The 21,089-nt window shown below is 36.2% G+C and overlaps 12 protein-coding genes across 12 annotated transcripts; 4 read left to right on the top strand and 8 right to left on the bottom strand.

Annotated features, from left to right (window-relative positions):
- Positions 1 to 63: 63 nt before the first annotated feature.
- On the bottom strand, positions 64 to 1,880 carry FDP41_012368 (uncharacterized protein; the record flags this gene model as incomplete). Its single annotated transcript, XM_044702880.1, has 4 exons — positions 64 to 785; positions 929 to 1,295; positions 1,447 to 1,596; positions 1,773 to 1,880. 4 exons carry the CDS (start codon positions 1,878 to 1,880, stop codon positions 64 to 66), a joined length of 1,347 nt encoding a protein of 448 aa, XP_044566424.1.
- A 133-nt stretch (positions 1,881 to 2,013) lies between these two features.
- On the bottom strand, positions 2,014 to 4,431 carry FDP41_012369 (uncharacterized protein; the record flags this gene model as incomplete). Its single annotated transcript, XM_044702881.1, has 5 exons — positions 2,014 to 2,881; positions 2,932 to 3,287; positions 3,337 to 3,420; positions 3,483 to 4,134; positions 4,202 to 4,431. 5 exons carry the CDS (start codon positions 4,429 to 4,431, stop codon positions 2,014 to 2,016), a joined length of 2,190 nt encoding a protein of 729 aa, XP_044566425.1.
- Positions 4,432 to 4,518: 87 nt separating this feature from the next.
- Positions 4,519 to 5,667, top strand: FDP41_012370 (uncharacterized protein; the record flags this gene model as incomplete). The annotated part of the gene is made up of 1 exon (XM_044702883.1): positions 4,519 to 5,667. One exon carries the CDS (start codon positions 4,519 to 4,521, stop codon positions 5,665 to 5,667), a length of 1,149 nt encoding a protein of 382 aa, XP_044566426.1.
- A 110-nt stretch (positions 5,668 to 5,777) lies between these two features.
- FDP41_012371 (uncharacterized protein) lies at positions 5,778 to 9,224 on the top strand (the record flags this gene model as incomplete). The annotated part of the gene is made up of 1 exon (XM_044702884.1): positions 5,778 to 9,224. One exon carries the CDS (start codon positions 5,778 to 5,780, stop codon positions 9,222 to 9,224), a length of 3,447 nt encoding a protein of 1,148 aa, XP_044566427.1.
- Positions 9,225 to 9,387: 163 nt separating this feature from the next.
- On the top strand, positions 9,388 to 11,013 carry FDP41_012372 (uncharacterized protein; the record flags this gene model as incomplete). The annotated part of the gene is made up of 1 exon (XM_044702885.1): positions 9,388 to 11,013. The coding sequence occupies one exon, from the start codon at positions 9,388 to 9,390 to the stop codon at positions 11,011 to 11,013; it is 1,626 nt and encodes a 541-aa protein (XP_044566428.1).
- A 19-nt stretch (positions 11,014 to 11,032) lies between these two features.
- FDP41_012373 (uncharacterized protein) lies at positions 11,033 to 12,547 on the bottom strand (the record flags this gene model as incomplete). The annotated part of the gene is made up of 2 exons (XM_044702886.1): positions 11,033 to 11,842; positions 11,963 to 12,547. 2 exons carry the CDS (start codon positions 12,545 to 12,547, stop codon positions 11,033 to 11,035), a joined length of 1,395 nt encoding a protein of 464 aa, XP_044566429.1.
- A 497-nt stretch (positions 12,548 to 13,044) lies between these two features.
- Positions 13,045 to 13,734, bottom strand: FDP41_012374 (uncharacterized protein; the record flags this gene model as incomplete). The annotated part of the gene is made up of 3 exons (XM_044702887.1): positions 13,045 to 13,281; positions 13,351 to 13,503; positions 13,549 to 13,734. 3 exons carry the CDS (start codon positions 13,732 to 13,734, stop codon positions 13,045 to 13,047), a joined length of 576 nt encoding a protein of 191 aa, XP_044566430.1.
- Positions 13,735 to 13,933: 199 nt separating this feature from the next.
- On the bottom strand, positions 13,934 to 14,792 carry FDP41_012375 (uncharacterized protein; the record flags this gene model as incomplete). The annotated part of the gene is made up of 2 exons (XM_044702888.1): positions 13,934 to 14,315; positions 14,560 to 14,792. 2 exons carry the CDS (start codon positions 14,790 to 14,792, stop codon positions 13,934 to 13,936), a joined length of 615 nt encoding a protein of 204 aa, XP_044566431.1.
- An 83-nt stretch (positions 14,793 to 14,875) lies between these two features.
- On the bottom strand, positions 14,876 to 16,219 carry FDP41_012376 (uncharacterized protein; the record flags this gene model as incomplete). The annotated part of the gene is made up of 1 exon (XM_044702889.1): positions 14,876 to 16,219. The coding sequence occupies one exon, from the start codon at positions 16,217 to 16,219 to the stop codon at positions 14,876 to 14,878; it is 1,344 nt and encodes a 447-aa protein (XP_044566432.1).
- Positions 16,220 to 16,558: 339 nt separating this feature from the next.
- Positions 16,559 to 17,287, top strand: FDP41_012377 (uncharacterized protein; the record flags this gene model as incomplete). Its single annotated transcript, XM_044702890.1, has 1 exon — positions 16,559 to 17,287. The coding sequence occupies one exon, from the start codon at positions 16,559 to 16,561 to the stop codon at positions 17,285 to 17,287; it is 729 nt and encodes a 242-aa protein (XP_044566433.1).
- A 94-nt stretch (positions 17,288 to 17,381) lies between these two features.
- Positions 17,382 to 19,078, bottom strand: FDP41_012378 (uncharacterized protein; the record flags this gene model as incomplete). The annotated part of the gene is made up of 4 exons (XM_044702891.1): positions 17,382 to 17,876; positions 17,931 to 18,412; positions 18,478 to 18,643; positions 18,731 to 19,078. 4 exons carry the CDS (start codon positions 19,076 to 19,078, stop codon positions 17,382 to 17,384), a joined length of 1,491 nt encoding a protein of 496 aa, XP_044566434.1.
- Positions 19,079 to 19,288: 210 nt separating this feature from the next.
- On the bottom strand, positions 19,289 to 20,834 carry FDP41_012379 (uncharacterized protein; the record flags this gene model as incomplete). The annotated part of the gene is made up of 3 exons (XM_044702892.1): positions 19,289 to 19,827; positions 19,915 to 20,601; positions 20,783 to 20,834. 3 exons carry the CDS (start codon positions 20,832 to 20,834, stop codon positions 19,289 to 19,291), a joined length of 1,278 nt encoding a protein of 425 aa, XP_044566435.1.
- Between the last annotated feature and the right edge of the window lie 255 nt (positions 20,835 to 21,089).

Below are 21,089 nucleotides of genomic sequence, written 5' to 3' on the forward strand. Positions count from 1 at the left end.
AAATCCAACCTTTCGAATTTGGACAGCAACCAACTGCGAAAAGCAATAGAGCCTCTTTTTTATTCAAAACCATGACTTTTTAGATTTAAAAGCTTCTGGACATAGAACATTTGGATCTGAAAATGGATTCGGCACCAACGGTTGTTGTTGTTGTTGAGAAGATTCATTGTCGACGTCAATAATATTATTCGCATGAAGTGTGTCATTGTTAAATGGTTGTGTTGGAGTTGTATTGTGAGGTTGTTCATGATCGTTCCCAGCTGAGACTGTGCTTCTGGAATTTTGATTTTCAAAAATAATTTGTGAATATTTCTTAATTTGTGAAATTTCACACCAAAATATTCTATCAAAATTTCTTAATAAGGAATATTCATCTGAGTGAGTTTCTTTTGAGAATTTTCGTTGAAATAATTTGGAACAAAAGGTGCATAGATCTGCACGATCTGAAAATGTTTTTTCTAAGCGTTTGATTTTAAATTGAATTCGAAATTCGTTTGTGAAATGAATGGTTGCATCTCCAAAACCACTGGCTCGAATTTGTGTCAGATATTCCACAAAAGAGGGAGATTTGTCTTGAAGTGAAATGGAAAAGAGACTCATCACATGATCAACAAAGTGTTGAGCATTATTGGATTGTGAGCTGTATCGCTCTTTTGTGTTCCACATGAATATTAAGGTTGATAATTGCTTGACTGCTTCTTCATTGACTGAAAGGCAAGCAATTGGATCAATTTCAGATAACATAAAGGCTGCCTCTCCAATTGCTCTTCTTGGAATGACAAGTCCTAAACAATTAAGAGTGTTTTTTTCACAAAATAATTATTCACAAAATAGTGGAACAAAATAATTATCATCAATTATTGATATAAATACATCACAACATAATAATACGCATTAGCATTATTTAAAATCTTCTACAAACACAAACCTAACGAATTATAATATAATACATAGGGTCCAATAGCAATCGCTGGAATAATTTTCAAACTCTGATTTGTCACTTGTGTGTTCACAAAATTTTCATAATCATTAAATGCAGCATTATACCATTGAGAAGGAAACATGGACGAAAAATTGTCAATAATTGGACAATATATATCAAATACGGTCATGCTTGAAAATTCTTTAGGTGCTTGTATCAATACTAATCGTACTTTCAATACATTATCTTTTGGAAGTTGAATACAAGGTGTTTGTTTCAGCTCAGAAACGACACTTGGCAGTTTTGAATTCCGATAGAAAGAAGCGAAGGCACTTTTTGTGTTATTTTCATAAATAGTGAGAAGATTTCCAATCTATTCCACATCATTCACATAATTTCAGCACAATTTCAACCACAAGGGAGATTCATGTTCAATTTTTCAAATCATTGTGAAATGGAATTGAAATGATCATTACAACAGAATGTTGATTCGACGTTTTCAAATAATCATTTGATCAACCTACATATTCCACTAATTCATCGACAGATAGTGACAAATAACATTTCCGAATGGATTCTTTCAAAAATAAATTACAAACGAGATCTTTCAGTACCAGAGGAGGAAGTGAATCTAAATTTTTAATATCCGACAATTTGGTGAGAATCACTTTCTCCTATATAATACATGTGTGTGCGTTTCATCAACAACAACAAGTAGTAGTATATTCAAGATTTGCAATTCCGCAAGTACACAATACACGTGTATGTAATTCAATCAATAATGGATGATCGATTCGAATCGTTAAAAAGAAATAAAAGATAGGTCATCATCATCCACCTTTGTACGTACATATTGGGCAATTTCGTTGGCGGTGACCAATTTTTGCAGTCGTTCTTCTTCCTTGTTGTCAGACTCTAATCCGACATCGGATTCGCTCTTAGAGATGGAGTGACCCATTTTTTTGGTGTCCATTTCATGTCGATTACAATCCGCGAAATAAAATCCGCTCCGTTTTCAAATTTGTGCGCTTTTGGCAAAATCTTCTTGATCGAAACTGTTGTGAAATTTAATAGAAAAGAAAAGAGACCAATTACATGTAGTCATGCGCAGATCGTACATCTGCAAACTCTTCAAAGTAATGAACCATACGATTCAAGAATGGGTTGGTTTTTAACGTGTTGCTATCTCCAATGATACACACTTGTCGTCGAGCTCGAGTGACAGCCACATTCATTCTTCGTTCCTCACTTAAAAATCCAACATCACCATTCTTATTGGAACGAACGGTACAAATAATGATGACTTCTTTTTCTCGACCTTGAAAGCCATCGACTGTGGAGGTTTCAACAAATGGGAATTCATCAGAGATTTTAGCTCGAAGCGCTTGTACCTGGGCCGAGTATGGAGTAATCACACCAATTAAGGATTCTGATATTTTACATTTTTCAACTAAATGTCTGAGATATTTCTCAACAAGGTCAACTTCAAATGTGTTCATCTTGCTTTTAGAAATATGAGATTCTGTGGACTCTTCAGCGTCGACTTGTGATTCTTCCATGTCGCAGTTTGCTGTATCAATCATAAATAAAGGTGTGAGAGTTTCTGCTTCATCTTGAGAGGCTCCTTCAAGATCACACAGTAAATGAGATTTAACAGAGTCATGAGCAATTAGTTTTCCCTCATAAAACTCATTGCTTGACCAGTTCATAATTTCCTCGTTCATACGATATTGAACATTGAGCATTCTCGAAATATTTTCCTTGTATCTAAAGTACATTCTTTCAAACAATGTGACTTCCAAACCTTGTTTTTGAGCTTCTGGTGATAACACAGTTGGAGGAAGTTGGAAGTGATCTCCTGCCAATACACATCTTTTACCCTTCAAGAGGGCAATCCAACAAGACATTTCAATGGCCTGTGCAGCTTCATCAATAATTACAAGATCAAATGTTTTGTCTCTGAGAAAAAAGTTATTAAGAATGCAATACATGTCACAAGTAAATCATACCTTAAATAATAATCGTCAGCTCCCGTTAGTGTACACAATACGACATCAGAAAACCGAATGACATCGTGAATTGCTTCTTTTTCTTTTTGTTTTAATTCCTTCTCAAGAGTTCGTAGCTCTTCTCTGAGCTGTCTCCGTTCAAGTCCTCTTGTCTTTGTAATTTGTTTGGAAATTTTGATGATATCTCTTCTAATGTCATTAATGACCTTCACTCCCTCTCCGACAGAAATGTTATAATCAACGCTGTGTTTAAGAATGGAGTCCATCATTCGAGCAGGATGGCCAATTCTACATAGCTTAATTTTCTTTGTCGATCCAGTATTTTCGTCTGACAATTTTTCAACCACGTTGTCAATCTAAGGAGGAAAGGTAAGGACAAATTATTTCAAAAAATAATGAACTTACGCCAATATTGGATGGAGCGCAGACCAATACTTTGAGCTTTTTCAAAACAACTGCTTGCCTTATTAACTCAACTACTGTGGTTGTCTGGTATGTGTAAAGAAGAAATTAAGGTAAACGGCATCATTTTCAAAAAAAATTATACTTACCTTTCCTGTGCCAGGTGGACCAAGAATAAGTGCCATGTCATTGGATTTTAGAGCAAACTTGATTGCATCTTTTTGAGAATCATTTAAGGTGGTTGAGAAAAATGTCATTTGATCTATTTCTCTATCTTCGGCAAATTTTGGAAGGAGTTCCTCATTTTCATCATCAGACATTGGTCTAAAGCACAAGTTTACAATATTAGAAGCAGGAGTTTTTTCGTAATGTTCTAAATGTTTGAGAGCCATTTCTAAACGCTTAAAGGTAACTTCATCTAATACCTTGTTCATTAGCAATTTTGAGGCCTCATACCACTCGTCTAAAAATTCATCCATTGTAGCAATTATATATTTATCTGTCACAACAGAAATAACTCCTCTAACAACTTTAACTTCATTTTCCTTTTTATCACTTCCACCTTCTGCTACCTTCAAAGTTACAGATTCTCCGACTTTTGCAAAATCTGTCACAACTTTGGCAGAAGATCCACTTTTCATGATAAGCTTGACATTGCATCTACCATTGCATCCCATTGTATATTCTTCTACTTGTACATATCTGTACGTTTTACTTGATAGTGCGGCTTCATCTGCTTCAGCTTGTTTTTCTAAATCCAATAATTTGTTTGCATGATAAATAAAATCTAAAACTGATGAGCTATAAATTTCAACGTTTAAAAACATTTCAAACATTTTCAATGAAAATAATATATTCTCGTACATACTATGGCTTGTAATTGATCTTTTTTCTGTATGATCTGGACGATTCCGATGATGAATTCTGTCCACTCGAACTGGAAGCTACTTTTTGTACCTTTCCCGATTCTTGTTTTTTTGTCTTTACATCGATGCTTGATGATCCACCAGAGCTAGAAGATGACCCTCCTTTTGATTTTGAATTACCACCAGTGTTGTTAGTATTATTACTGGTTGTGGATGACTTCTTCTTGCCCATTTTTATTTTCAATCGTTTTTTCAAAACTGAAAAATTTGAAAGCTTTTTGTGGTGCTCTTTTCATCATCATCATCGACGACACTACTCATGACGGAAAGTTCTTTGAACCAACAACAACAACAAGGCTTGCTGCGATCGTCATGGCAAGCCTGTCGAGAGGAATATCGGAATGATGAAATCCAATTGTTTCATCGATTGGTCCATGTGGTGAAACCATCATCGTACGAGGATGAAGAGAATGCCGAAAATGATTCTTCTGAAAAAGGTCCAGTCGTGTTTGAGAAAGGAGCAAAGGAAACCCAAGAGAATGAAAGTGCCAAATATTTCGAGATTACCATCGACTTGAATGAATTATTTGAATGGACACTTATTGATGTTTATAGTACGGCAAGAAATATTGAATTGTATACTTCGAAAGAACGAGAATATTCTCAGACATGCAGATTTACAGAAAAAGTTGGAGAAGGATCTACCTATCAGTATCACTGTGTATGCAGTGCTGAGAGTCATCAAGATGGCATCTCTAAGACATTACCAATTCACTCGAAATTTGTTATCAAGTTTTTGTCCTTGGATTATTCCGAAAAAGCAAACAAGCAAAGTAAGATTTGTGTTAGTGCAATAGTGCTTCATGGAACATGGAAAGGATCTGTCACGACGCCCTCATCGATTGGAGATTCATCGTCCTTGTCACACCAAAACAGTGACATGAAAGAGTCTACTCAATTTTCAGGTAGTATGAGTTCACTCATGAGCGATCCTCGAATGCTTATGAGCCTAATGAATGGACTGAATAATCCAACTGCAAAACAAATGTCCATGATTTTTAACACGATAATGCCAATCACAAAAACAATTGATGCTGTTGCAAAAGAACGAGAGAAGGAACAACAGACAATTCCTGAAACAAAACCACTAGGTCTTGCGACTGTCACACCGAAACCAATTGAAAAAACAGATCCAATTTCCACTGATACTAGTTCAAAAGCTCTCACTGAAAATATTATTCAACTGACATCATCTCACTCTACACAATTTTCCAGCAAGGAAGAATTAAGGACCTTTGTCAACGAATGTGTGGATGCAAGAATGAAAGAATGGGAAGAGAAAATAACCAACAAGATAATTTCCGAGATCATTGGAAAGTTGTCATTGAACCCTAATGCATTGTCTGGTATGTTAAGCTCGTTTTTTGCTGGTCCCAAAGTTGACAAAGACATCAATAAAGAAGACTAAAAAATTGGACGCAAAGCCCGCCAAAAAAATTGGTTCCATCAAACATAAGAACGTTACGAACACCACAAAAAAATATTTAATTCACACACACTCAACATCATCAGCGACCAATGAAGAGAAAACCAACCTCTCAACCAACCACAAAAAAGGTCTCGTCCTCCTCATCATCAACAACGGACGATAAAAACAAAAAGTTCAAACAAAAAGAAAATGAATCCATAATATCCAAAGGAGAGCCTTCCGATTTTGATGAAGATGAAGAAAATGAAGATATTGAAGACATGGATGATGCACAACAATTTGAGCCCTCCGAAGAGGATGAACAAGATATCATGGAAGAAGAGGATGTTTTAAATAGTACGCTCTCACAAAACATATCTTTGGAAGATATGAAGAAGTTTAGAGCTGTTGTTCCAAAGCATCCAAATTGGGTCAGACCATCACTTAGCAAGGATTCATTATATTTCAAAGGAACTTGTTCTCTTGCCTTCCAACAAATGGATGCAGATTATACTCTCGGAGAGCAAAAACCAGGTTATCCAGGACCAACTACAGGAAATGTTCCAATTGTTCGTTTATATGGTGTGACTGAAGAAGGTCATTCTGTCACTTGCCATGTACGAGGTTATACTCCGTACTTTTATATTGATCAACCTGATAACTTTAATCCAGATCAAACACAAAACTTTGCCAAGTTTTTGAACACGATCATGGCTGAAAGAAATATTCAAAAAGGAAAAGCAGACAAATACATTGTAAATGTTAGCATTGAAAAAAAGAAGAGTCTCATGCATTACTCGTTTGGTAGTTCGAGAAATTTCTTGAGAATTGAGACCAGTATTCCTCCAATGGTTCCACATGTAAGAGAGGCGCTCGAAAAAGGTATTCATATTCCTGGGCTTGGTTTTAAGAAATTCCAAACCTACGAAAGTAATGTTTTGTTTGTTTTGCGTTGCATGATTGATTCGAATATGGTTGGAGCTAACTGGGTAGAATTACCAGCTGGATCCTATAAATTAAGAAGTGATAACGAAAAAGTAAGCCATTCTCAAATTGAAGTTGACGTTTCATACGAAGATTTAATCAGCCACTTACCAACAGAGCCAGGATGGCACAAAATTGCACCTGTTAGAGTTCTCTCGTTCGATATTGAATGTAAGGGTAAAGATGGCCACTTTCCTCAAGCTGAATCAGACCCTGTAATTGTCATTGCAAACTATGTTACTGTTCAAGGAAAATCAGAACCTCTCATTAAGAACGTAATGTGTCTTGGAGATGTTGCCCCAATAGTTGGCGTGGAAATTCATTCTTACAAAAACGAAAAGGATATGCTGGAAGCTTGGAGAAACTTTATGGTGTGTGTTGATCCTGATATTATAACTGGATACAACATTATTAACTTTGACTTGCCATATCTTATTAACAGAGCCAAAACTCTCAAAGTAGGAACATTCCCATTCTTGGGCAGAATTGCAAACAAACGATCTCAAATGAAGAACAGCACATTTTCTTCAAGAGCTTATGGTACACGAGAAAGTAAGGACATTAATATTGAAGGCAGAATACAACTTGATGTACTACAAGCGATTCAAAGAGATCACAAACTTTCTTCCTACAGTTTGAACTCAGTATCAGCTCATTTTCTTGGTGATCAAAAAGAAGAAGTACATCACTCGATCATTTCGACTCTCCATGAAGGCTCGGACGAAGACAGAAGACGATTGGCATCTTATTGTTTGAAAGATGCAATCTTGCCAATAAGACTTCTTGACAAACTCATGATCATCATCAACTACATTGAAATGGCTCGTGTCACCGGTATTCCTGTATCGTTCATTTTGAAGAGGGGTCAGCAAATTAAGGTCATTTCGCAGCTTCTTAGAAAGGCCAAAGAAAAAGGTTACATTATGCCAACCATCACAAAAAGTGGCAAGAAGGAAGTTTTAGACGAAGAGGGAGAAGCAACTGAAGGTGAAACCTACGAAGGAGGATTTGTGCTTTCTCCAAAGACTGGCTATTACGATATCCCAATTACAACGCTTGACTTTGCGTCTCTGTATCCATCCATTATGATTGCACATAACTTGTGCTATACGACATTATTGAAGAAAGAAGATATTTCTAAACTCTCTGAAGATCAATATATCAAAACTCCTAGTGGAGATTATTTCATCAAAAGAGAGGTACAACAAGGATTATTGCCTCTTGTTCTCGAAGAACTTTTGGCAGCAAGAAAACAAGCAAGAAAAGATTTAGAAAAGGCCACTGATCCAACTGAAAAAGCTGTCATGAACGGTAGACAGCTTGCTCTCAAAGTTAGTGCCAACTCTGTCTATGGTTTCACTGGTGCCACGGTTGGTATGTTACCATGCCTCGAGATTTCAGCCTCTGTTACTGCCTTTGGTAGAGAAATGATTCAACACACTAAAGCCATGGTTGAAGAAATGTACACTGTAAAGAATGGTTATGAAGCAAATGCCACTGTCATTTATGGTGATACTGACTCAGTCATGGTAAAGTTTGGCACTAAAGACATCAAAAGGGCGATGGAACTCGGTCTTCATGCATCTCAAGAAATTTCTAAAACCTTTGTTAAGCCAATCAAACTTGAGTTCGAAAAGGTTTACTATCCATATTTATTGTTGGCAAAGAAAAGATATGCTGGTTTATTGTGGACAAAGACTGAAAAGTATGACAAAATGGATGCCAAAGGTATTGTGACTGTCAGAAGAGATAACTGTGCATTAGTGAGAAACCTTGTAAATACTTGCTTGCATTTGATTCTAGTCAAGAAGAGTATTGAGGCAGCTGTGAATTATGCCAAATCTGTTATTTCTGATTTACTAATGAATAGAATGGATATCAGTATGCTTGTCATCACCAAAGCATTGGTAAAGAAAAGTGACAAGTATAAGGCAAAACAAACTCACGTAGAGCTTGCTGAAAGAATGGCAAAAAGAGATCCATCAACTGCTCCTCGTGTTGGAGATCGTATTCCATATGTAATTGTTAAGGCACACAAAGGAGCAAAAGCTTACGAAAAGAGTGAAGATCCTATTTGGGTATTGGAGAACAATATTCCTATCGATGCTCAATACTACCTTGAACATCAAATCAAGAATCCTCTCGAACAAATCTTCAGCCCAATTATTGATAACACACAATCCTTATTTGTGGGAGAGCATACTCGTGCCATTTCAATTCCAACTCCATCAAAAGGCGGTATCATGAAATTTGCACAAAAACAACTCCGATGTCTAGGTTGCAGAAATGTACTTTCAAAGAATGGTGGCTCCACAATTTGCAATGATTGCAAACAAAAAGGTGTAGCCCCAAAGATTTATGAATCTGCCATCAATAAGAGAAACCACTACGAAGATATTTACAGCAGAGTTTGGACTTACTGTCAGCGATGTCAAGGAAGCTTGCATGCAGACGTTTTGTGTACCAATAGAGATTGTCCAGTATTCTATATGAGAAAGAAGGTGCAAAAAGAATTGTCAGACTGTCAGGAAGTTCTAAATCGATTCGATGATGAAGTTATTTATGATTTTTAAGAGAGAAATAAATCTTTTACATTTCCATCTGACAACTATTCGCATGCATGAAAGCCCTACCAAAACCAGCGAGCTGAATTTTAGAATTTCGTTGTGAAATCATTCTTGTGGAAATCACATTCTTGGCGCCAAAACTTTCCGTTTCAATTTCACATTTAAAAAAATGTCCAAAGCTACCAATCTTACCCCTGAGCACACGAAAATTCATTTCTTTCGTGATGAATACATGGAAGGTCTCTACAGAAGACCAGAGCCTTTATTAACCGTTGATTTCAATCCGAGAACCAATCGTCTCGTTACAGCAGGTATTCAAACCGATATCAAAATATGGGAACTGTCCTATTCCGAAGAAGATTGTTTATTCAAACTCATTGCAACCATGAATCCAATCTATGATAGTGCCAAAGTTGTAAATATTGCACGATGGAGTCCATGCGGAAATTACATTGCTACTGGTTGTGGAAGAGGAGCAGTAATGATTTGGAAGAAGAAAGGCTTGATTTTATCTCCGACAGAGAGTCTTAAGAATGTTGCATCAAGTGGTAACAATATTAAAGGAGAGAATGATGATGATACAGATCTATCCTTCCTGGAAAGTGAAGTAAAACCAACCGAAGAATGGATCATTGTAAGAAAGTTCGGAAGTGAAGAAGGAGAAGATGTTTGGGATTTGAGTTGGTCCCAACCATTAATTGATCACAAGACTGGAAAACCAACCTATTTGTTAGCAACTACCTCCATGGATCGAAGATTACGAGTGTATCAACCATTAGAGTCTCGTGAAATGTTATTTGAACATGTTTCCGAGATTCATTCCTCTTTTGGTGGTATTACATGGGATCCTCTAGGATATTATTTGGCCATTCAATTGAGTACAGCGAAGAAGGTGTTATTGTTTGGTTTGAATCAAGAACGTTTCTCAATTCTAGGTCCACAAAAGTCAACATGTGGCACAAACAGCAACAACAACACAATTGCTACGGCCATTGCAAATGAATCAGAACAAGCGGCCATGATGACATCACCAAAAAAGAAAAAGAAGAATTCAACAACATCAACACTTTTTGAAAAAGTTGGAACTATTAAGAAGAGTGCAAAAGATAATAAGGAATTATTCCAAGGAGATAATTACACCATGCAATATCGATCGACTGTTTTGAATAGTGTGAGAAGATTATCGTTTTCACCAGACGGCTCTTTTCTTTTCACAACGGCAGGTCTCTCTAACTCGCTTCACATGTTCTACAGAAATGTTTGGAAGAAACCAGCAAAATGTATTACTGGACTCACATCCACATGTCCCATTGTAAGATTTTCACCAATTCTGTACAAGTCCATCAATGAGAAGTCTGTTCTTCCATACAGAATGATGGCTTGTGCGTCATCGAAAGACGAAATTATTATTTTTGATACAGAGAGCAATAATGCATTGTTTAGAGCTCAAAGACTTTTCACACAACCCATAACCGACTGCAGTTGGAGTAGTGATGGTACTGTGTTATTTATTTCATCTCAGGAAGGTTTGATGGCAATCATGAGATTTGACAAGGCTGAACTTGGAGAACCCTATGACTTGTTTGTTGCATCAACCTCAAACAATGAGACCAACAGCAAGGAGATGACTCCTCTCGAGCAACATATTGCCAGAATCAGAGAAGTTCTATCCCAAAGTGCCACAACACTACAAACCATGATGCAATCTGGTGAAGAGAAGTCTTCAAAAGATGATGCAGAAGTTAATGTTTTGGTGCCCAAGAAAAAAACAGCCATTCCAGCAACCAACAATTAGCTCATAAATAAGACTATTATTATTGTTGTTGAGTTTGATGCTGTTGTTCATACATGGATTTCATCTCTTCTCGCAAATCCATAACCTTGGCTCGGGGTTGGTTTTTCTTTCCATCTCTCTTGTCCCATGTAAAGTTTGCAAATACCATGTGTTTGTTAGTTCTCAAGATATTTCTTGGTTCATCCTTAATTGTTCTGTACATTTCATTATCTTCAAAGTTATCAAAGTATCTATGATCCTCTTCACTTTCCAGTTCAGGGCAGAAAGGAGCTGGTCCCTTTCTAATGTTTTCCCAGTCAATTCCACGGAAGAATGGATGGCTCTTAATTTCCTCAATGCTGTTGGTTCCAATTCTATCTTCTGGATCGCATAAAAATCTCAATATCAAGTCCTTAGCTTCATTGGACAAAACTACGTCGTCAGGGAATTGCAAATTTTCTTTCCACTTGATAATTCTGTGACATGTCTGAGCAGGTGGCTCATCAAATGAAAAAGGTGGATAACCACACAACATTTCAAACATAATAATTCCCACTGACCACCAATCACACTCCAATCCATAACCTTTTTTCAACAAAACTTCTGGTGCAATGTAACCGGTACTTCCAACAGTTGAGTAGAGCTTGATACGACCCTTTTTTCTCCATTCGTCTCTTTGTTTTCCTGTCTCTTGACTAGCAGCGGCTTCTGAGCTACCCAATTCATTTGCAGCAGCGTCTTCAATCGATTTTCTTGCCTCCTCAGGATCTGTATCCAACTTGTATGGTTTTGATAATCCAAAATCAGAAAGTTTAATGTGACCATTCTTGTCAAGTAAAATATTATCAGGCTGTAATTAATTCCAAGTGGTGTCAAAAATAATTTCAGATTAAAAATTTTTTCACATATATTCACATATCCATTATTAAAACGAGATTAATACGATGGATTTGAGAATTTTCAAACCTACCTTCAAATCTCTGTGAACATAACCAAGAGCATGAATCGAGCCAACAGCCATGACAAGTTCAGCAATATAAAATCGTGTCTCTTCTTCAGTAAAATATTCTCGTTGAATGAGCCAAGTCATCATATCTCCGGCAGGTAAATATTCCATCACAAGATACAAATATTCATTATCTTGAAAGGATGAATATAGTTCAACAATCCACTCATTAATGTTATTCTCTCCAGAGTCGGCCATCAAATTTCTCTCGGTTCTTACATGCTGAACTTGATTCTTCTTCATCATTTCAGTCTTCTTTAACATTTTCATAGCTGCTACCTGTCCAGTTTGTTTGTCCCGTACGAGACGAACCTCTCCGAATGCTCCTCTACCAATGACTGCAATCTTATCGTAATCCTTTACAGTTTTTGGTTTGACTTTGTCCGACCATCTGATGGCTTTGTTGTTTCTGGTGAGTTTTTGTTTCGAGTACTTGTCTTCAAGAACGGATTTTGTAATGGCAAGAGTATCCTGAGTGAGTTGGGAGAGTTTGGGAGTGGTGGATGGAGCCGTTGATGGTGAGGTCGGAGATGTAGTGTTGTTGATCATGATGATGATGATGATGATGATGAAAATGATAATTCCGTGTTCTTGTTGTTCTTGTTTTTGAGATGAATTATAACGAATTCACGCGTTCTGTGGGTGCAATTTAAAATAGAGATGAATCGGTGTTTTGAGAGGACTTTTGCTATGATACACTTGAATAAATTAAAAAAGGATTTACAAAAAAGAAAGGAGAGGCTTTTCTGATGATGATGATGGGTTATGTACAGTGTTTAAATCGCTTTGTTCTCTCTGTGGGATGATGATGATGATTAATGACTTTTTTTTTGATGGATGAGTTTATTTGGAATTGAAAAGGGATATCATCCCCTCAACGTTCAACAAGATCACACAATCAAGTCTCAGAACTGTCGAGTCACAGCACTTTCCTCAAGTGCAATGAAACAGATGATCACGAATACATGTGTGCAATTATATCTCTGAAAAGAGTATCAAACATTAATTGAACATTTGCTCCGCTTTGGGCACTCGTTTCGAAATAGCTACACTCGAACGCCTATAAGACAGAGAATCATGAACGATTCGGATACGTACCTCAATCCATTCTTTTCTGCCCACTCTCGACCCTCTTTTTCTGTAACTACTCTGTTTTTCTCGTCTGTTTTATTTCCACAAACTGCGATGAATAAACCTTTAGCTCCATATTTTGAGGATTCTGCCAACCAGGCGTCTAATGCTTCGAAAGAAGATCTCGAGTTGACATCAAACACTAGAACAGCCTGTATGCATTAATAATCAAAATTAAAAGTGATGGATTGTAATAATAAATAACCTCCACCATTACATACTCCTTGAGTGTCTTTATAAAATTCATTTCTCACTTCAAAGAATTCCGGTTGTCCACTCAAGTCCCAGAAATTTACTCTTACTTCTCGACCATCAATCATTACTTTTTTAACTCCAAAATCCACTCCGATGGTACCAGTATATTTCGGAACAAACTTTCAGTATTGTATGATGGTTGATTCTTTTGATTGCATACCTACCCGTTCTTCGCAGTATCGCTTGATGAGACAACTCTTGCCAACTTCCGATTCTCCCATACTAATCACTTTTAATCTTATAAAATTAGGTTTAGGTAATCCTTGCATTATATCCTTTCGTTTTCTCCGTAACTCATTGATCCTTTCATTTTGATCTCGATCGATAGAATACGAAATGTTGTCACTCATTTTTTTAAACTGTAAATTGTTGCGCGGCCAAGTCTAGAAGAGATAATTTTCCTATTTATGACGATTTGCAAATTTGTATTTCAAATAGTTACAAATAATAACAAATAACAATCTATGAAAGGAGGACAAAAGCGATGTGGATGAGTACAATTCATGTTTAAACTTTCAAATAAACAATTGTGTAGGGCCATGATATGAATTATTCTTCATGGACAGCCTTGATCTTGTATTGACCTTCTTTCACACCAAATTTTGCTTGAACTTCATCTTCGAGTCTACGTCTCATCAGTTTCATGCGTTCTTGTTGGTTCTTTTGATTTTGGCTGTCAATTTCTGCGCTTACTCCATAAAAGATTGAATTCCAATTACGGTAAAATTTGAGAAGGAGAAGCTTGTGAGCAGCTTGATCTTTTTCTTCTGGTAATTGAAGAGCTTTTTCTCTCTTCTTCAATAATTCTTGATGCTCTCTTTCGAGTTCTCTCTTTTCTTCCTCCAAAAGCTGACGCTTTGTCTTTAAAGATTCAATACTTTTCGTTTTTTCGATCAATTCTTGTGATTCTTGTACAATCATGTCCCTCATGCTGAGTGTATTTTGAAAATAGATTGTTCATCCACACAAGAGATATCATTATTTCATTCCGATATTCAGTATTATCAAAAAAGAATAATAATAATTTTAAGTTTAGCCATCATCATCATCCACATATCATCACATGAAAATATTCCACCATAAATTCATATTATTTAATTATCAATAATAACAATATTATCAATCATAACAATCAAGCTTTACATGATAATAGAAACAAGAACAACAACACGTACTAGTAATATGCCGAACCGAAAATGAGAGCTCCGGTTAAAATGCCAGCAACTCCCTTTCGCAATCCTCCTTCGCTTTTTCTAGCCGATGATGAAGCAGCCTGGCTCGAAACAGTACTGCTAGCCGATGATGAAGCAGCACCGCTTGGTGTCTGGACCTTACCAAGAGCGTTGGCAGAATTGCGCAAAGTTCTGGTTGGAGCAAAGAGAAGACGAGAAGTGAGTTGATTTCTCATTTTTTTTGGACTTGGTTTTTCTGCCATCAATTTTACTGAGCGTGTTGTTGTTCTTGGTGTGGAAGAGTGAAAATCTGAAACGATCATTTATCATCAACTTGATTGCTGTTATTGCTACTGATTACAGTGGAGCAACTTGGATGAATAGTATTCGAATCATTGGAAACGGTAAATTTAGTTAAGAGAGCATAGTGATCGCTCGCAAAAATATTATCCTTAAATGCCTTATTTTCTAAAATTTCACAATGATAGGCGTGAAGCATTCCGCTTATTTTCGAGCTTGGTCTGTTGAATAACAAAATTCGGTCATACCTGCAACGTCCTCGTGAAGTTTCAGAATATAAATTAACAATTGGATTCTTAAGGTAGTCGAACGTATAGGATTCCTCCTTGTCGAGTAGATCATAATGTAACTTGGCGTAAACATCCTCAATTCCGTAATCTGAAATGTTATTTTCTTCAAAGCCATGATTAAAATTAAAGTCTCCACATAGAATGACAGATTTCACATTTGGGAAATGTTCTAAAAATTCCTTCTTTTCAGCATGTTGCTTTGAAGTGGTGGGCAAATCCTCAATAGAATAGTGATAGGTAAATCTATTTTCATTGTTCAATATCGCTTGTGAAGCTTCTGATTCACTATTCTCGTGCGATTTGAAAGCGACTCTTGGCACTCGAAATAAGGCATAGATGCACTTCAATTGTTTCTTTCTAATTGGATGACACTCCTTATATGCTTTCAAATGGACGTTCATGATAATGACATGATTGGCAAGTGTCACCATAGTCGCTGGCCTTCTGGAATACACTAAATCATTTTGATAATAATAATTATGCGATTGAACGAATGGAATTTTTGAAATTACCAGACACACAAATCCTCCTTTTTCAACAGTCATTTGTGTAGCTTCATCAACATGTTTCGATTTCTTGCTAGTTGATGGATGAGAATACATTAAATCAAATCTCTCTCTGTCAATATGAGAAATAAAATTATAATTCAATTCTTTCATCCACATATGTGAACATTCATCTAAGAGTCTTTTCAAAAAATAATTTCCTACTTCATTCAAGCAAATGACATCTGCATTGACCTTTGGAAGAAGTGTATGAAGAATGTAATCAAATCTTATTTTTGTAAAAATTCGTTCATGGATTTGCGAATTTAAATCATCATGCAATACATTGAATTGAAATACACTCAAATCGGAGTTGAAAGTGCTTTCCGAAATTGCAGTATCATCTCCACCATTTATGGTATGATGTTGTTCATACCATTTTCTTTCTTTCCATCCCAAGACTCGACCATGATTTATAATACTGGAGGAGGAAGAGGTTGTATCATTATCATCATGATGACTGTTCTCCGAACGGATCACCTCTCTTTCAAAAAACACTACTTTTCTCAATCCTTGTCGTTTACCCATTTTTTTAGTCTCAATTCACGAATCATGAAATCTCCTCCAACAACTGTTCCTAACAAGATCAATATTGAAAATGCAGGGAACTGAGCTGACTCGCAATGACGAGATTTGAACTGATCGGATGTTGGGATTGATTTGACTGATAGAAAAAAGACGCTGGAGCAATTCGGTTCAATCCATCCATCCCGGTTAAATGAATGATGATGACCTCAATGAAACTAGCTTGGATTTATCCATACATAGCAAGGTTAAGCATTCAAAAACGGAAGCTAAAAAACATTTTGATACACGCGTCATATCCATTCCAAAAACTACATCAAGTGGTTCCGAAAATGTCAAAAAATGGCCCAACCAAGCTCGAATGACAGCTGTAGCTCCTCCTTTTCCTCATTCACGACACCTTCTTCGAACACTCTCTCGCTCAATGTCGGTGGTGTGCTATTCAGCACGACCACTTCCACACTTTCAACCATTCACTCCGAGAAGGATGAAAATCATCTTCTCGCTCAATTAGTTTCTACTATTCATTTGAATCAACCACAAGAATCCACTCCTCATACCATTCAAGTACATCCAATTTTCATTGATCGAGATCCGACTCATTTCCGATATATTTTAAATTACTTGAGAAATGGAATTAATGTTGTATTGCCATCACATGACTCACACATGATGGAAGAATTATTTGTGGAAGCAAAATATTATCGATTGAATAGTTTGGCGGACTTGTTGAGTTCTCTCATGTCACAACATCGAACTTGTACGGATGAATATTTAACCATTGATGTCAATAATACGTATGGAGAATATTTATGTATTGGACCGGAGATAGCTTATCAATTTATGAAAGGGAAAGGATTAGTGAAAGTTCCAAATGGATTGGAAATGAAGAGAAATGTTAAATTTTGTGGAAAATGGGAGATTGAATGGACTCATATCAAAGAGTTGTTGGAAATGCTTTCACAAATTGGATTTGAACTAGTCTCTACGATTCTGGAGTCAAGAAAGAGTGGAAAGTTTGAAAACAAGCTGGTATTTAAAAGAAAAACATCACATCAAAATGGAAATTAGTCACTGAGTTCTCTGCATTGAGATCTTCTTAATCTTATCAAAAGAAAGTAACCAAAAAACACTCATGTAAATCCATGTACAATAAATAATATTATTACTTTAAGCAACGAATATTGATATCGAAAAGTTCTCCTTGTCTGGATCGTTTTCTCAAGTTGTTATACATCCAAGAATTGATAGGCTGTCGATCAGCAATAATTGTGATATTTGCTGTAGAGTTGGAGAAAATGGTTGTATCAATCATGGATTTTGGCAAGAACATTTGTGTGACATGAGGATTATGATCCTGTGAAGTGTTCAGGTTGAGTTGTCCAAATCTCCCAAACCCAAATGAATAAATATTTCCAAGATTGCTCACCAGTATAGAATGGTTTGAGCCAGCATACACTTGTTTGATAATTTCATTCTGGTCAATATTGTACTGAGATTTGTCCTCCGTATCAATGACATGGCATGTATAAGTAATCATTGAAGTGTCAAAAGTTGATAACACTCCTTGTCGATACACAGAGGTCAAATCATACTTGTAAACATCGGTCAAAAGGACAAAGTCGGAATCTGTCAGCGTTCCAGTACCGAGTTGACCATACTATTTTGTTTCATCCAAACATTATGCAAGAAAATAATCATATGAATTACTTACCCCATTATATCCTGCCGCGTACACAGCACCACTCTTGCAAAGAAAGAGAGTATGATATAATCCACATGCAAAGCTCAATAATTCATCTCTTTTGAAAGGAAGCTTTTTTGTAATGTTGATAAACCTTCGTTGCTCTCCAAGAGACTTGCCCATTTGATGATAAGTGTTTTGCCCTACAAAGAATATATTGTTGAATGAAGATCTCACAACTACATGTTCTGCTCCACATTGAACATCAATTATGGTTTCTGAAGGAGATAGCAGCTTTGAAAAATCCTCAATTGAAGTCATAACATTACATGAACGCCCTTTTTCTGTTATACCAGCACCACACATTGACAATTCATTATCAATGCTTAAAACAATAGTGGCATTATTTCCACAGCGAACCATTTTTGCAGCATTGTTATATTCCACATATGAAAATTTAGAAGTGTCATGATCTCCCAGTGTTGTACCATATTGATGAAATTCGTTCCAACCTGATCGATGTTAACATAGAAAATCCTTAAAATTCTGATTTCATGTTGAAATGACAATCACATACCACATGCCAAGATATTTCCATAATTTGTTAAAATTACGCTGTGATTTGATCCACAGCATACATCTATTGCAAATTCATCACTAAATTGATATCGTGGTTTGGCCACAGAAATATCTTTTTTAAAATTGGCGCTGCGTTCTCCAATCCCCAATTGACCATCAAGGTTCTAAATCATGATCAACATTTCACATTTGATCAAAATAACAAGTGACACAACTCACATGCAACAGGCTCTTTCATTTCAAACACAAACCTTTCCAAACGAAAGTATCTTTCCATCATTCGTTAACATGAGAGTATGATGAGCTCCACTACTAATTTTCACGATATATTCTCCCGTTCCACTCACAAAGGCACAAGTGTTGATATTACCTTGTACATCAAATTGATGTTCTCCAAAAGCTTGAAACAAAGCCTTTCCTTTCAAATAACTCTCTTGAATAGTTCTGATCACATGCGTCGGAAGTTTCTGTCGATTAATTCTTAAAGCATTGGAATCATCATCATCATCCTCTCCACCGACGTCGGTATTATTTAAACTGTTCGGATTGTTGTTGTTGTTCGGATCAAAGAAGGATGAAAAGTTTGTATTCAAAGCCATTTTTTTGTAAACAGTTCATCCTCAAGGATCAACCATTTCCTTTCAAACAGCAACCAACTTCTCAACAAGTTCTGGCAGCAACTTGGAGAACTGATAAAATGTTTTTCTCAACACTAAGGAGAGAATTCTCCATGATTCTTCACGTTGTTGTTTGATTTGTTTGATTTGTTTGATTTGTGGTTCTAATTCTCTTCAACAACAATTATGTATTTATTGAGAGAGTCCCTCTGGAGTCGAAGGTTCTTGTTTCTTCCTTCGAAGTGGAAAAGGAGGACTTAATTTTTGTGAACACAGGACATTATTAATGGTCATTCCACTTGCCACATAGTCTCCATACGTGGTGGGATTCATATTGAAATGGCATTGACATTCATTGGTTTGATCCTTCATCAGTGGTCGATCTCTCTCCGAACAATTTGTGAAATTAAATTCAGCTCCATTATTGGATTGATGCAGGCTTAACCAATAGCATTCATCAAAGCATTTCAGTAGCATTTGATCACATGTATTTTGAGGAAAGTAATAAGGATTTTTTGTGCTTATATTTTCTAGAAAGAGATCCAATGCTTTGTGATTGTGAAATGAAACGTTTGATGTGTTCGAGTTCAATAGTTGTTTCAATTCTTGTGTGAGTTCAATTTCTGTTGTTCCTGTGCCATTTTGTAAAAGTGAATTGAAATATATTTTGCTTAATCCTTTCAGAGATTGATCTAAATTAACTCCTATTTTCTCTAGAATGTGTAGAACGACTAGTGTGTGACAAAGATGAAAATCAAAAGTACAATAAAAGTCACGAAATGAATGAAAATTAAATTAGAATGGAAGACACTACTTACAATGTTGAGCGTTGCATGATTTCACGTCATACTTTTTTGTTCCATTCCACACACAACATTCATTAGAAATGATTTTCAAAGACTCTACAATCTTTTCTTCATTTGTAAATCGCTCCAAATCTATTGCAAAATGTAACCTCGAAGTGTCAAATTGTCTCACACAAACCAAAGATGATTTTTCGTCCCATTCCAAACGCCAACAACCCACCAACAAACATGAATCAAAGGTTCCAAATTTTCCATTCGACACTTGTTTAAACAACAATCTCACTTTCATGTAGGGTTTCAATCCTTTCACATTAATTGCATGTTCTAAAATGTGTGGGTTAAAGAAAATGTGAAAGAATCGTTCAGGAATTATTCGATTATGAGCTAACACTTGAAGTGTCTCTTCACTCAAAGGATGGAATTGTGTAGAAATGTCACGCAATTTTTCTAAACATTCTTTCAAATGTATTTGTTCATCGAGTGTCAATAATTCGTCCTGAATGGGTTTGATGACTCGAATTTTCTCAGAACCACAGAACCAATTGAAGAATGATTTTTCGGAATGATTTTCACATTGCTTTTGATATAAAGAGAGAATTTCTTGATAAATGGAATGACTACTCGTGATGGTTGCTTCATCAATGAGTTTTCGTTCTTCTTCTAATTCCATCTCTCGTTTGTCATCTTCGGAAACAAGGTCTTTGTATAATACAAATCATGATTTCATTCATCATAATTGTATTTACAAATAATATTATTTATCAGAGCAGAGCATTATATGAGATGAAATAAAACAATCGTGTTGAATATATTTCCAATTATTATTATTATTCGTGTATCAGGATGATCCTGTCAAGAAGAACACAAGTAGTCTTCTTACCTTGGGTGACATTCCTCCGAGAGCCACTCCGAAAGATGGAAAATCTCTTCATTTTTTTAATGGTGGTGCATGATTCAAAGAAGAGATTTGGTGGTCACCACTTCATCAAATGATGTTTTCAAATTCCATCCATTGAAAGTTCATCGAAAAGATCTGTTTCATCTCAAGGATTCAATTGAAATTCGTAGATATGAATTTATTAATGGAGTTAAATGGTTTGTATTTCATATTTCAATTCATGGGATTTCACAAACCAGCAGGTCACTCGATAGTTGACGCACGCTATCAGTCAAATGTCATTCCAAAT

Source organism: Naegleria fowleri, assembly GCF_008403515.1.
Source record: "Naegleria fowleri strain ATCC 30894 chromosome Unknown tig13, whole genome shotgun sequence".
In the NCBI taxonomy this organism is placed as follows: domain Eukaryota; phylum Heterolobosea; class Eutetramitea; order Acrasida; family Naegleriidae; genus Naegleria; species Naegleria fowleri.